The following is a 15974-nucleotide window of genomic DNA, read 5'->3' on the forward strand; positions in this document are numbered from 1 at the left end:
TCACAGTCTTCACAGTATTGTATATGCTGTTAGTCTCCTAAGCAAAAGTTGCAACACTGTTAAAATCCCAGAATTTCATGTGTATGACCATAGGAAACTAACTTACCATAACTGACAGTGTGTACATGGCCATCATTTCATCACACTGTTCTACCTGTTTCCCCCATACTTACGAGGTAGCAGGGAACTGACATTCAGAAAAGGCCTGCTCCCAGAGGACTTCAGAAAGTAGATTTCATATCAGTTTTTATCCCCTGCCCACTCAAAAAGAATGAAGTTGTTTCAGGAGAGCACAATACTCTCATGGCTGTTGCATTTCTTGTTGCAGGGCCATTCAGCTACTGATCTGGGATTAAGTTGTTATGGAGGACTAGCATTTTGCCTCCCATTATCACAGGGGCATTTTTTCAAATAAAGCAACAAATACTGTAGGGTTGGTCAAGGGTAGGGCCTTTTTAAAGGGACAATGCTAAGGGATATAGCCATTACTGTATTTGCACAGTAACATTTCTAAAAAAACTTTAATATACATTCCAACTGCACAGCTAAATTTACACTGAGCCAATTAGTCTAATTTACATCTTCATGCTGCTCTGCAGCATATAAATTACCCCAGCCTACGTATAATATCTGAAATTTACTCAATGTCACATTAATATCTGTGCTAGGAATTAAAAAAAAATTGTAATAATTATACTGTTACCAAAAATAAGCTTATTTATTATGAGACCCACTTATTAACATTTCCATACTATGACTCTGATGCATCAAATTGTCATTTTTGTGTTATTGTTATGAAATGAGACTATGGAACATAAAACCAAAGCAGACAAAACCATGTATTCAATCACTGTTTTGGTTTATCGGTGCTAGGGCTACAATAAAATGTCTGTTACAAAATCTGAGCAAATATTTTAGAAAGAATTCAAAATGGCTGGAGACTAGAAACAGAAGAGGCTTCATAAAAAAGAAAAACTGTTCATCTCCAAAGAGGTCACATAACTACACCACCATTTTTCTCCAAATTTGATGACAGTAAATTTCTCAGTTATCCAAATAACTTTATAAACCAAATTCACAGCCCTAGTTACGGCTTAAGACAGTTGCGTGCTTGGAAAGGGCTTTGTTTAAAACATGTACTCTTGGGTCACAAGGATACAAGCTGAAAGTAAAACAGTGCACTCCTTTGAGGAATGCATACTTTCCTCTTGTTCTAATGTTTTTTCATTTTACTTTTCTCTTTTTAGAAAAATTCTAAAAATTAATTAAAAAAAAAATCCATAGTTAAAGTGTTCACTGCTCATGCTTCACTACCGTATTGTGTACAGTAACCTACTATTCTCAGACTTGAGCAATACCTAAGTTTATGGTTAGTAAACATATTACCAACAGTTAAGGAGTGACTGTTGCTGTCATTGCTTTTTCCTGTCCAAACTCCAACTCCAAGTAAAAAAAATATTAAAAAACACATTGCATACTTTAACTCCAAATTCCTTTGCTCATTTTATCTTCAGACTAGGCTTTCATGTTTTAATGTAGTTATATATTTATATATCACTGATAGTTTCATTGGCTACATTTCTTACTGGGATGTAATTGCTTAGCTTAGTAAAACAAACATGTCACAAGGCTATTAGGTTTAATCAGTATTAAAGTTCTACTGTAAATCAGTCTGCTTTTGAAAATGCCAAGTTTACTGTTTCATGTGTTCAACTACTCTTACCTGACTCTTTTTGCTTTAAGTAAAAAGGTTGCATAAGCAGTAGATGAACTTTTTCCAAAACCTGTTAAACTAGATTACTACAAAGAAAAAGAATTTGTACAATTTGTTGTGACTTTCCATTTACCAAAATTTGCTCTTTGCCACATCCTGTATATACAATCTTAACTTTCTCTGTCAAACTTATATCAAAAAAGGAATAGATTTTTAAAACAAAATGTTTGTTTTTTTAAGAACCTGCTAAACTAAAGAAATACATTATTTAGGGTTGGAAAGTGATGCTTTTTGAGTCAAAACAAACTTTAACTAGGTGATTAACCTTGTGACTTTGGAGGACTTTTTGCTGATTGCAATTCAAAACACAGCAGCAAGGGATTAATATTTAATTCGTGCCAACAGGGTTACTGTTGAGACTTGTGCTCCACTAAGCCTCAGTCAATACAATTATTGTAAATACACCGCACCTTCACAACCTGGCACATTTATACTCAATGGTTTAACAATACTAAACTTATCTTTGCATCATTTCAAAGAGAAAGGGGAAAAAAAGCTGATGTGGCAGATACAAAAGCAAATTAAAATCCTACCTTCACCCAACCCAAAGTCATTTTTACATAACTAAACCTTTCCTGACACCCCTAGTTTCTTTGGTTTAATATACAGATGCAGAAAGATGTGTGAATGTGTTTGTTAAGAAATAATATTGATTAGAAACCGCATTGTATGGTACCATTCTATAGTCAAGACAGGCAACAACCTTGCTACAGAGTAGTTTAAATGAAATTTTTATTTCCTCCCTTTCCATTAAAAAAAAAAAAATGAATTGCATAGCTCTGATGTTACAATAACAAAATGCATAGTCTTTTTTTTTTATATCTAATGGAGAGACATCCTTCCTTCTTAGGTATGCCAGTTTATCATGTTTCTGTAAACTAAATAAAACAAAACTGGCGTTGTTTTATTAAGACAGTCTCGTATCAATGCTTTTTTGATGCTTTTGAAAAGCTTCTATAGCTTCTTGTTGAAGGACCAAAGTTAACATTAAGTTTGGTAATTATCGATAGAACAATGGTATAATTCAGAAGTAGATAATTGAAATGTCATGTGTTCATTTGCTGCTGCTAAATCCTACCTCCAAGCCTCAAAGTGGTGCAGGAGTGATCCTGGCTTGTCTGACAGTGAGGATGGCGGAGTGTATTCTTCAGTAGGTTCAACCATGCTATTAAGGTGTCAGACTTCAAACCCATGGAGAGGACAGCTGTCCTCCGTCTTGAGGCTGGGTGCTAGCTCAGCTGAGGAGGTAAACGAACCACTGACAGCATAGCCAGTGGGTGGATGAAGAAATGGCTAAAACAACAACATGAATAAATGGTCCCCAACTCCTTGTGCACTCCTCTATCTGTTCTACGACGGTGGTGGGGAGTTCAGTCAATGAGAGTCTGTTCAGAATCTCAGGGGCCAGAAAAAGGACTGCCCTCTCAGTGTGCACCTATAACTGCAGGACACTGACGAGAGACAATTCGATCAACCATCAAACGGAGGAGAAGGCAACGACAGCCTGCGACATCCTTGGTCTCTGTGAAATGTGGCAAAGAAAGGAGATGGAAGTGAAGTGGAGAGACAAAAGTGCCATCATGTTGGGAAAAGGAGAAGGTGTGAGAACCACTGGAGGAATCTGCTTCATCATCAACAAGGAAAGGTCTTCAAAAATCATCTCCTGCAAGTTCAAGTCATCGCACATCGGAGTGCTACTCCTCCAACTGAACAAGAACAGCATCCTCAAGATTATTCGGATCTATGCTTCCACAAGCACAAGCAAAGAGGAAGAATTCCATCAGGAGCTTGAGGAAACCCTCGCTCAAAAATCCACATATATGATCCTGATAGGAGATTTCAATTCCAAAGTTGGAAGAGCGGAAAGAAGGCATGGCATTGGCAAACAAAATCCATGAGGAGAGCGACTGGCACCTCTGGTGAAGACGAAAGAAATGTTTATTGGTAACACCTGGTTTAAGAGGAAGGCTGAGAGGTGGAGGACATGGATCATGCCCAATGCGAAGAACAAGAACGAGATTGACTATATTCTGATTGATAAGCGGTGCATTGTACAAGACATCTTAGTAGTACCATCATTTAACACCGGTAGTGACCATAGCTTGCTCAGAGCATGGCTCAACTTCAACAAAAAGATGGAGAAGCAAATCAGAGACAGCGACCAAAAATATTTGACGAGGCAATCTTGAAAGTGAACATTTCCAAGGAAGACTGGAGTCTTTTAGATAACTGCTATGATGATTATAAAAAGTCACTAATAAAGTTGAGGCAAGGCATGAAATTAGCCAAGAAAGAAAGAGCGAAGGGAAGAATCTCGGAGGAAACAGGGAACTTGCTAAAGAAGTGGAGGAATACGAAGCAAAATGATGGTGACAAAACTTGAGTACCCCCTCCTCTGCAAGTTGATAAGAAGAAGACTAAAGGAGGACTTTGAGAAGTATGGATATGAAAGGCTCTTAAAGATAGCTGAAGATTGCAGAAGCCTCAAAAAAATGCAAAAGGGAATTGACACTATACAGGTCAACAATAATGACGCTGAAGAACAGGGATGGAAAACCAGTAATCGAGAGAACAGGGATGGAAGCAGTCTGCAAAGATTTCTGCATTGAACTGTTCGCATCTCAGATAAATGTCCCAGTACCAATACTTCAACAGACCAATGAGCATGTACTCCCAGTCCTTGTCAGAGAAGTTTGACTTGCAGTTCACCAAATGAAGGAAGGAAAAGCCCCAGGTAAAGATGGACTGACAATCAAAATTATAAGAGCTGGAGGCTAAGACCTCTGCAAAACCCTTGCTCAGAGGTTTAGCTGTTCTGTGGAAATTCAGAAGATGCCATCTAACTGGAAGGAGTCCAATACCATTCTGCTGTACAAGAAGGGCAATCATAAAAATCTAAAGAGCTATCGTCCAATATGCCTGCTCTCATGTCTACAAGCAGTTCACCAAAATAATAATAATAATAAACCGACTCTCACAGAGTCTGGACGAGCAGCAGCCAAGAGAGCAGGCAGGCTTTTGAAGGAATTTCAGCACAATGGCCATATTTTCTACTATAAACCAGCTATTGGTATGCTCAAGGGAATACAAATTCCCTTCACGTATTGCCTTCGTCAACCACAAAAAAGCGGTCAACAGCACAGAGATCAATGCAGTGTTAAAAGCTTGAGCAGGACATCAACACAAATTATATCAAACTATTAAAGGAAGCAAATTCTGACTGCACTACAGATATAACTTTGATACTTCCCTTCACATCCCAGTTAAGAAAGGTGTGAAACAAGGAGACACGGTTTCACCAAGGCTGTGAAGAGTTTTTCTCAAAATAGTAATGAGGTGGATGAATTGGAAGGATGGAATCAACATCAACGGAGAGCAGTTAAACCATCTCAGATTCATGGATGATATTTTGTTGATCGCCGAAAATACTATCAAACTACAGAAAATGCTGCGAGAACTCAACACAAAAAGCAGCCAAGTCAGATTGAAAATTAACTGCTTCAAAACGAAATTTATGCGGTCTGATACCTTGCCAAAAGTCCAAATAACAATCCAGGGAGAACAAATAGAAGAAGTTGACCAATATGTCTATTTGGGCCAAGAAATTAACATGCCCTACAATCAGGAAGGTGAACTCTCGCAAAGAAAGCAGGCTGGTGCACATTTAATTCTATCAAGGATATCCTTCAAGGTGGTGGTGGGGGAAAACCAACCAACCAACCAACAACAACAAGGCAACACATGCCAGCCTCTTCAACACAACAATACTGCCAGCAATGTTGTACGGCAGCGAAACATGGGCACTGACGAAGACACAGGAGTAGCAACTGTCTGTCATGGAGAGGGTGAGGGAAAGAAGAATTCTGGGAATTTCAATCTGCGACCGAGTCCCCAATGAAGTGATCAGACAGCAAAGTGGAGTGCAGGATATCGTCGTTGAGAGTAGGCATGGTAAAATGTGATGGGCCAGGCATATAGCGGACAATTGATGGACTGCAGCTGTTGCCAAGTGGTACCCACGGGAACTGAAGTGACCACTCAGCCGATCTCCAAAGAGATGGGAAGATTTTATCATGAAAAGACATGGCCACACATGGAAAAAGAAGGCCAGGATACGAGAAGAATGGAACATGTGTTGTGATCGGCACAATCCATACGAGGGCTGAAGGACCGATTGATCAAGGTTTTCATTAGAATTTTCTTCTTCCACTTCCAGTATTTCTCAAACCAAGTGGTCCTATCTATTCCACAGAGGTTCCATGGAACTTAAGAAAATTAATACCCTTCCCCACCCTGGCTTACTAAATTGATTTTGGTTAGGACCACAAAGGGAGCACTATCCTCCAAACAGTTAATACTCTGTTTTTGGTGAGTTCTAAACTAAAGGGAAATGACTCAACAGAAAAGAAAAGCACAGATTTTGGGTATGGGAAATGGTACAGTTTGTAAATATTTTATTTTGATCAGTCATTCATTTTCAGTTACATATTTTGGCCTTTATGGTTGAGAGCCAATGTAAACTTTCCCCACTTTTTCAAAAAAGGCGGGGATAAGGAGCCAAAGTTATTCTTCCCTCTGAAACATTGATGGGAAATGTACACAAACCTCCCACACAGTACCGTAAAAATGGCTGTAGTTCTTACATACATGTGAGATAATCCAGCTGCTCCTTGCCTACATTGAATGTTTTCTTTCCCTCCCAGTTTGGTCTCTTGAAAACATTTTTCAAATGAGTAATTTAGGCCAAACATCTCTAACTTTAGGTGCTAAACTTGAGTTCTTTAGGCCCTGATTTTAAGAGGTGCTGAGCACTCACACCTCTGTTCATTTCAATTGTAGCTGTAGATTCTCAGCAGGACACAGGACTATGTACACATTTTGGATATTTACACACACACACACAAAAAAAATCCTGCCTATTTGAACTGGTAGGAGTTAGAGCTTTATCAACACTACAGCAGCTTCTGGTATTTTATCACCATTACATTTAGACCCACAGAAACAGTTAAATACATCAGAGACTCCTGGAGCCTTGTCTACATTACAGCTTCCACTGGTTTCACTGAAGGAGTGAGTTTTTGTTTGCTTTGTAAATTTTCTTAGTGTAGACAAGAGCTACGTCTCAAGTTGAACACACTAAAAAGGGGACACCCACAACTAACAGACACTTTCTAAAGTTTGGGTACCAATTTTTTTTTTAGAGATTGTGTTCTTCCCTCCTCTACTCGGTTATATTTTGTCCTTATTCTTAGAGATCTGGCTTTATTCAGATTTTAACACTTATCCTCACATGACATATAGCTGTAGAATTCCTCTGTCAAGGGATAACGGTGAGGCCCTTTTTCACTAACTCAAAAGTTCTCTGTTAGTGTGACAAATGGGGGTTCTGTCTGTACCACTTCTGAAACTATATTATGAAATTACAGTCATGTATGATGGATCCCCAATGAGTTACCAGGGTTGTTTCATGTCTCTGCCAGGCCAGAGACTATGGTGAGTGATCAGCACTCAATGATCATCTATTCAAAGTAAAACACCTTGGGACAATAGGTTTGCTGTACCTGGGAGAAAAGGCTTCCTCCTCCTGTCAGAAGGGAGGGTGTTTTGGGCACAAAAGAAGTAGAGGAGAAGTCTATAAAGGAGCTCACAGGGCAGAACACACAATCCCATAGACTCCTACCCACACACAGACAACCCCAACCAATCATATACCCCCATATGCAACCTCCGTTCAGCAATACAACCCATGCATGTACTTACCCTCACACACACACACACACCACTTGCACACGGAGAGCAGGTCTCTCCTCTAGGCCTTTCTGCACCAGGCTGAGCTGAGTTGCAATGAGACCGGTGTCTGCCTATTTGGAAGTGGCAAGGGACTCCCTCCCCAACACACACCTCCCTCTTAGGATGACCAGATGTCCCGATTTTATAGGGACAATCCCAATTTTGGGGTCTTTTTCTTATATAGGCTCCAATTACCCCCCACCCCCGTCACAATTTTTCACACTTGCTGTCTGGTCACCCTATTCCCTCTGGACTCCCTTCCTAGAACAGACATTAGTCGTGAGAATCCGTGGAAAGCTGCAGTAAAGGGCCCACACCCCAGCACCTGGCACACAGTGACCACTCCCCAAAACAAATACTGAACAATGACAATAGGACCCTGGGCTGCTGAGAAACCACTCCTCAGTCTCCTAGTGGGGGGAAAAGGGAAGGATCATCAACACATAACACCCCAAAGGTCTATGTGCAGTCTCTGAAGCCCAGAGCTGCAGACAAAAACATTCTGGAACAAAAAAAAAACCCAGCACAAGAGAATGAGAGAAAATAGAACTGTTCCATTACTGTGAAGTTGGGGAAGGCACAAAGAATGGGACAAATGGCTTTAGATACTAGGGAGCATTGGATCCAATACAGCCCCAAGATGGGGAATGGGATGTGGGGCCTTTTCCCTCTAGGGGGCACCAGCTTAGGGGTGCAGCATCCAGCAAGCCAGTTCTTGGAGACACCAGCACCTGCTCGAGGATTTGGGGTGTTCTGCACATGATCTGCTCCGTGCCTCCTGGGCAGGACCTGGATCCACCTCTGTACATAGCACCAGGCACGGAGCCTCTCCATCTCTTCCTCCAAAACCACTACCCTTGGGAATCTGGGTCAGTTTTTCCCCAAATCAAAGGCTTTCATCCTCTTATTTTCCTCTATTTAAAGAAAAATAAAATTGCCAGGAACTCAACACTCCTGAGCAACCCTACAATAATAAACCATTGAGTACAAGTGACCCTACAATAACAAACCAGTGTGGACAGCCTGCACAGCCCAGCACTGCTGAGCAACCCCATAATCACAAAGCAGCCCAGGCATGCCAAGGGAGGGAAAAGCATTGGTTGGGAAAACACATTTATGTGATAAGTTCCTGCTCTCCTTTTGTTCCAGACAAACATGAAGGACAGAGTACACAGTGAGCTGACAGGGGAATCAGAGCTGCCTGCCGGGAGCACCCACCCCATGGTAACAGGCTGGGCATTGCACTCATCTGCCACTGCAGCGGGGCAGGGCTAGGAGGGGGGCAATGAGCAGGAGTTAAGGGTGACAGGGAAGAGGCAGTAGGGAGGATGAAGGTCAAGGAGGGGGTGATTGAAAGGGAAGCAAGGGGATGGCAAGGGCAGGAAGGGTCAGAGCGGCTCAGTTTGAGACAGCAAGTCCCCAGCTCCCTAGTGCCTTGCTCGGAGGGCCAGCACAGACGCAGGCTGTGGAGCTGGGGTAGAGCCATTTTGCACCAGATTAAGATGACAGAGGCTGCTGCAGGGGCAAGGAAGGCAGAGGGGTGGAGGATCCTGCCTGACGAACACAGATAATTCCCCCAGGACTCCCAACGGAAGGGTGAGCTAGTGAGGGACATTGCATTTAGAATGTTTTATTGTGTATGATCTTTATATTTAATCATGAAAGCACAGGAAAATATAGAGCATAAATATATTAGACTGAACAAAATGAGTGTACAGACTGCTTCACAACTGCTGCATGCCGCTGAGAGTGTTAAATTATAAACCAGAAGCTTCACTCCTTAAGGGTGTGTTTTAGTACTGGGGAGTCTGAAGGGCCAGTACTGCATCCAGAGGAGCACAGCGGCTGAATAGCAGGTTCTGACACTTGGAGGGGGGTGCCAGAGAAGATCTGCACCCTGAGTGTGCGCCCAGGGACCCAGACATTGGGGCAGTGGCTGGACTCCATTTGGATTTCAGGAGCCTGAAACACCATGGGGATCCAGAGCAGAGAAGCTTGGATTCCCCTCACAGCAGTCCTACTGGACGGCCAGGAAGGAGTGCTCACTAGGATCTGTTAATGAATGTCATAAATGGCTACAGGATGTATTTGTTTGTCTTCTCCTGAAGTCCCTTTCTTATATGTAGGGCCCTACCAAATTCACGGTTATGAAAAAACACGTCACGGGCCATGAAATCTGGTCTTGTGTGCTTTTACCCTATACTTTACAAATTTCATGGGGAGACCAGAGTTTCTCAAATTGGGGATCCTGACCTAAAAGGGAGTTGCAAGGGGGTCACATGGTTATTTTAGGGGATCATGGTATTGCCACCCTTACATTGGCGCTGCCTTCAGAACTGGGCAGCCAGAGAGCGGCAGCAGTTAGCCAGGCGCCCAGCTCTGAAAGCAGCACCCTGCCAGCAGCAGCGCAGAAGTAAGGGTGGCAATACCATACCATTTCACCCTTACTTCTGCACTGCTGCCTTCAGAGCTGGGTGGTCAGAGAGTGGTGGCTGCTAACCGAAGGCCCAGCTCTGCAGACAGCAGCGCACAAGTAAGGGTGGCAATACCAAACCATGCCATCCTTACTTCTGCACTGTGCTGGCGGTGGCTCTGCCTTCAGAGCTGGGCTCCCAGCCAGCAGCTGCTGCTCTGCAGCTGCCCGGCTCTGAAGGCAGCACCGCTGCCACCAGCAGTGCAGAAGTAAAGGTAAAAATACCACAACCCCCTTATAATAACCTTGCAACCCACCCCCCTACCCCAACTCCTTTTCAGGTCAGGACCCCTACAATTACAACACTGTGAAATTTCAAAATTTAAATAGCTGAAATAATGAAATTTACAATTTTTAAAATGCTATGACTGTGAAATGAATTTGGTAGGGCTCTACTTATATGAAGGTGATCTAGCATGAAGATATGAGACAGAAATAAATTCATTTAGTTGGCAATTTAGTTAAAATCTAACAGTGACAAGTAATTTGCTTAGTAAAAACTTGGTAAAAGCTTTCTGTAATACAGATAGCATGACAGCAGATCCATATTCTTCAGGATACTTTGCCAGAGGAAAAAACCTAACAGATTCCCCTATGCATATACTCTAATATTTTCTGAGACAATTTACCAGTTTTTACTATTGGTCTCGCTCCAGTCTAAACTCTTAACTACATAGCTCTCCCTTCCTCACAACTTTAATCATATTGGGAAGGTACTCATTTTCCACTCTTCCCATCATAATGCTCAAAACTTGAAGTTAGTAACCTTTGTTAAATTCACTTGGATACCTTACAAAGCTACAAGAGGTATACACCACTATCTCTCCATTTAATTCAATATTATCTGTCATCCAACATGACCTTTAAAGGAGGCCCATCACAAATCTTGTAATATTCCTTTATCTTATCTTTCAGAAGTGAAGCACTTGACACTTATTTCATTGTACTCTTATCTACAGTAAGCATTTTCAACCACCTGTTAGTGTTTAATAGCAAAAAAGCCATTTTCATCTTCCTACACACAAGTAAAATTCACCCCAAGAATAATGCAGAGAGCGCTATTGTCATTCCCTCTCCTGGGGTTTGTATCAGAAGGAAGCCACTTAAAATTTTATTTGGGGCTCAATCCTGGTCCCATTCCCTCCTGGGTCTCTCACATTCACTTTTTAGAGCTATGTCACCTGCCCACAGGCCCTTTATGGAGCAGGGATTGCTGGCTGCTTGGACATCTGCCCTGTCCCTCCCCAAACAAGTGGGCATATTGCTTTGAGGGCACACACCTCAGGTTCTGCTGGCTCACAGAAATCAAGGAGTTAAACTGATAGTATTTTAATATACCTTCCCCATCCCTTGTTATACATTTAAATATTTTATAGAAAAAAGATATTAGAATTTTCCATGTAATAAATTTAAGCATTAGTTTTATTACACCATAAAATATGACAATGTATCAGAATAGCTAAACAAAGAGTGGGTCTTCAGGAAGAGAGGATTTGTGGCTCTGCAGACCAGCTCGGGAAAAGTATTACATGTTTAAGAAGCTGCATGAAACAAAGGATTAAGTCACTTATAGAAGTGGGCAAGCAGGCAATGAAAGCTAGCATTACTGACAGAGCAAAGAAGATTAAAAAAAAAAAAAAAAAAAAGTAGATAAGTAGGGGGAGGCATAGCCCTGGTCTACACTACAAACTTATGTTGATATAACTATGTTGCTTAGGGTTGTGGAAAATCCACTCCCGGAGCAACGTATTTAACCAATTTAACTCCTTGTGTAACCAGCGTTATGTTGATGAGAGGGCTTCTCCTGTCAACACAGCTACCTCCTCTCGGGGAGGTAGAGTCCTACGCCAATGGGACACGCATTGGCATAGGTAGCATCTTCATTAAGCACTACAGCAGCACAACTGCACCAGTGCAGCTGTGCCACTGCAGTGCTGTAAGTGTAGACAAGCCCATAGTTGCTAAAGGCTTTAAAGAGGAGAACAAAAAAAGCATGAATTTGATGCAGTGCACAAGGTGGTACCAGGAGGAATTTGGAGGGGGGCTGACAGTCAAAATAAGCCAAGAAAATGACCTTAGCAGCAACATTTTGCAAGGAATTGATAGATGTCAACTAAGAATGAGGCCAGACACAAGGCAGTTGTAGTAGCGAAGTTAAGAGATGATGAAGGCCCAGGTGGAATTTTTAAATGATATGAACAGAGAGAAAAGAAGCAGTGTTGGATAGAGGGAGACAGGTCAAGAGTGGGGAGGTAGATTTGTGTGATACTGGCATAAAGGTGTAGCTGAAACTTTGTGAATGGATGCTATCCCCTAAAACAGTAGCTCTCAACCTTTTCAGAATACTGTACCCCTTTCAGGAGTCTGATTTGTCTTGAATACCCCCAAGTTTCACCTCACTTAAAAACGACTTGCTTACAAAATCAGACATAAAAATATAGACGCGTCAAGGCACTCTATTACTGAAAAATGGCTTACTTTCTCATTTTTACATTATAAATCAATTGGAATATAAATCTTGTACTTACATTTCAGTGTATTGTATATAGAGCAGTATAAACAAGTCGTCGTCTGTATGAAATTTTAGTTTGTACTGACTTTGTGCTTTTCATGTAGCCTGTTGTAAAACTAGGCAAATATCTAGATGAGTTGATGTACTGGCTGGAAAACCTCTGTGTACCCCCCAGAGGTATACATATCCCTGGTTGAGAACCACTGCCCTAAAGAAAGGGTGTAGGATACCTAGCCCCTGAAAAAAACATACATATGCTCACCACTGTGTTATCTAAATGTTTGTACAAGCACAGACCTTATGACCAAGATCAGAATGAACCTAAACACAGGACATAAAATTTAGAATACACACTTTACTCCTGAGTTTATTCCACCTATTTAATAATATGGAGATATACCTATCTCATAGAACTGGAAGGGACCCTGAAAGGTCATTGAGTCCAGCCCCCTGCCTTCACTAGCAGGACCAAGTACTGATTATTACCCTAGATCCCTAAGTGGCCCCCTCAAGGATTGAGCTCACAACGCTAGGTTTAGCAGGCCAATGCTCAAACCACTGAGCTATCCCTTCCCCAACAAACAATAAATTTCCCTATAAACAAGAAAGGAAAAAATGAACACAAAACATCTGTAAACTAAAATTGGAGAATAAATTGGTTTACTTTTCAACTATTCTCTCCACCCTTTAAAAAACTACAGTTTTCCATAAAGGAGTGAAATAACTTAAGTTAATTTTTTCAGCGTTTAGACAATTGATACATTTGGTAGCACAAGATTATGAAAGAGAATGTCATTATATGCCCCTGAAGAAACTTGTTATGGAGCGAAACTACTCAACTCTACATATATTTTATGTAGAAACATGAAATAAAGAAGCTAGCATAAAATAGTTGAAAGAATTTTTAATATTTAAAATTTATGTTCAGATAACACAACAGAGATTATACCCTCTAAATTAGCTAAGGCAACACAGAACTATATATGCTGGTTTACACATTCTGAAGCTCCACTTGAAAGGCTAATTCCAAAAACGTAACAGCCCTGGGGAACTAAATGATTGTGCAACAGCTCCAACTTGTTCCTGGCTCAGCGCACTAAGGATCACACGCTATAGAGCGGAAAGGGCCCTTTCAGGGAAATTGTGACAGACAACAATCAACTTTCAACTAAAGCCAAAAGCCACCCACTCTAAAATAATTCACCCAAATAAGGAATAAGCGATGTAGGGCCTTCAAAATTCAAACGCAGTGACATGTTTTATATTTTATACAGACTAAATATCACACAGATCCATGGGGTCTCGAGGGCCACCAGGGGTGCTGGAACAATTTGTGTAATGGAGGTGCTGAGAGCCAAACTGTAAACCCTGTATATGATGGAAACGACTTCAAGCCAGTTCCAGCATCTGAGGGCCACTGCCCAGAATCAGCATTGCAATCTCTTACACGCACTAGCTATCCTGAATGTTGCCAGGTACTAAAATGATGTAGTTAAGATTTTCAAGGCTGTAGTAAAATTTGGAAAGGAGTCAGCTGTTACAGTGCATGCTGGGGGAAGTGGGGATGTAGTAAAAGAAATAATCTTTTAGATTTAGTAAAATCTGTTGAGGGTAGAGAGACTTTCTTTGAAAATAATGCTTGCTATGGCTACTATCTCTTACAGCTAAAACTGAAAGCTTTGCAACTTATTTTCACTCACAGGGCATTTTGATCTCACCCTAGCTTCCTCAGTCGATAGATTTTCAGGCAATCAAGAGGATCTGTTCTATATCTCTGGGAGGGATGCTGACTAGAAGTGGGAGGGTCCACTCTTGACCCTCCCACGGCCTCTTGCACTGCGAGGCAACCCATGTATAAGATTTGTTGGCACCACAGGTGGCTAAAGCCAAGTGGCTATTACTGGCTTTGCTTGACCCACATTTCAGGCCTCTTCCAAGGGGCAACATGGTTCAGATGGGGGAAACTGAGTCACAAAAGGGTAAGTCCCAAGCTCTCAGAAGATAAGAAGCGGCCGCTAGTTTGGGGCACCCACCGTCCTGACGCGCCAGTTTCCCAGGAGCGCAGGGGGCTCCGCGCCAGGCTTCTCCCTTGGCCCTGGGGTCCAGAAGGTACCGTGCTCTGCCCGCCTTTCCTAGGACCCAGCGGGCACCAACCTGCCCCCCGCCGGCCCCGGTGACTCATCACGTTCCCGGAGCCGGGGGAAGCCGGGCAGGTCCCGTGAGCAGGGGCGGGGCCGCTGCTCCACCCCCGCTTCTCCTGACACCCAGCAGCCCCCCATGACCCGGCGTGTCACCACCCGGCCGGAACCGGCCCCCAGTTCAGGGCAGCGGGGGCGGCACAGCGCCAGCGGCACCCCGGGCTCCCGGCCCGGAGCATTTCTCTCCCGGCAGAGGGGCCCGGGGTCCAGGCCCCGGCTCTCACCTGCGGGGCGGGCGGCACCTCAAGCGCTATCATGCTGGCGGCAGCGGGCACAGACACCCCCGGCGCGGCGACCCTCGCTCCCTGTCCCGCTGCTCGCTTCGACGCTGCTGGGGGGAGTGAAGCGGGCGGCCCCGGACGCGGACGGCTGGGACAGCGAGCCGCCTCCCGTTCCGCCCCGCCTTCGCCCCAGCCACTCACGACCGCGGGAAGCGGAGAGGCGGCCCTTATCCCGGCAACAGCAGCCACAGGGAGCAGCGCGGGGGTGGCAGGCCATGCCGGCTCGGCTCCGCCCCGCCTATCCTCACATCCCTGTCCTGTCACAAACCACCCTGACCCCGTCCGAGTCCCTCCCTGCCCTCAACTTGCCTGTCCCCCCAGAGCCCTGCTACAAAGCAGCGCGTCCGGGCCCCTCGTCTCTCCTCCCATCGCTGCCACACACACACACACACACCCGGCCCCATCCTCTCCCATCTATCCCCAAAACCACCCACCCCCATCAGATCCCGTCTCTGGCACAAATATCAAGTTATTCCCAGATCCCTCCCCATTCCAACAGATCTGTCCGCAAATTCCAACTCACCAGATCCCTCTCCATGCTTACCACATTGCTTCCATATCAGATCCTTTATCAACCTATCCCCACCAGATCCTGCCACAATTTATCAAACCTTCCCCAATTTACCATTACTCATCCCATCTCCACCAGATCTGACAGATCCCTGCCTGCTTAATCTCAGCAGATTCCAATGTACCAGATCCATTTCCCCCATCCCAATATATCACAACTCAGCAGATTCACTGGATACCTTCCCAGCCGATCCTGCCACACCCCAACTGATCAGCTCCTTAACAGATCGTACTAGATCCTTCCCCACCCATCCCACCAGATCCCTTCACCATCACACCCCACTAGATCCTTCCATGTCCCATCAAATCCCTTCCCACATCTCTGAGCTAATTTAGCAACCCTCACAGGAGTTTCTAATAGAATTGGAGAGGAAAA

At 43.5% G+C, this 15974-nt stretch overlaps 1 protein-coding gene and 1 long non-coding RNA gene across 4 annotated transcripts in view; one reads left to right on the forward strand and one right to left on the reverse strand.

Annotated features, from left to right (window-relative positions):
- The window catches only part of NFE2L2 (NFE2 like bZIP transcription factor 2), a 37653-nt gene extending 22454 nt beyond the window's left edge, over nucleotides 1-15199 (reverse strand). The window contains exon 1 of one of the 3 annotated variants that reach the window (XM_005300456.5): nucleotides 14972-15199. In XM_005300456.5, coding sequence (XP_005300513.1) covers nucleotides 14972-15004 — 33 coding nt within the window. In that variant the 5' untranslated portion in view covers nucleotides 15005-15199. Of the gene's footprint in view, nucleotides 1-12565; nucleotides 14344-14582; nucleotides 14851-14971 lie in introns of those variants that run through there. The other 2 variants (XM_042860692.2, XM_042860695.2) reach the window with 2 other exon arrangements.
- LOC135974139 (uncharacterized) overlaps nucleotides 14339-15974 on the forward strand; it is a 32476-nt gene continuing 30840 nt past the window's right edge. The window contains exon 1 of the long non-coding RNA XR_010591328.1: nucleotides 14339-14528. This is a non-coding gene — a long non-coding RNA (uncharacterized LOC135974139). The remainder of the gene's footprint in view (nucleotides 14529-15974) is intronic.

This window comes from Chrysemys picta, chromosome 11, assembly GCF_011386835.1.
Source record: "Chrysemys picta bellii isolate R12L10 chromosome 11, ASM1138683v2, whole genome shotgun sequence".
NCBI lineage: Eukaryota > Metazoa > Chordata > Testudines > Emydidae > Chrysemys > Chrysemys picta.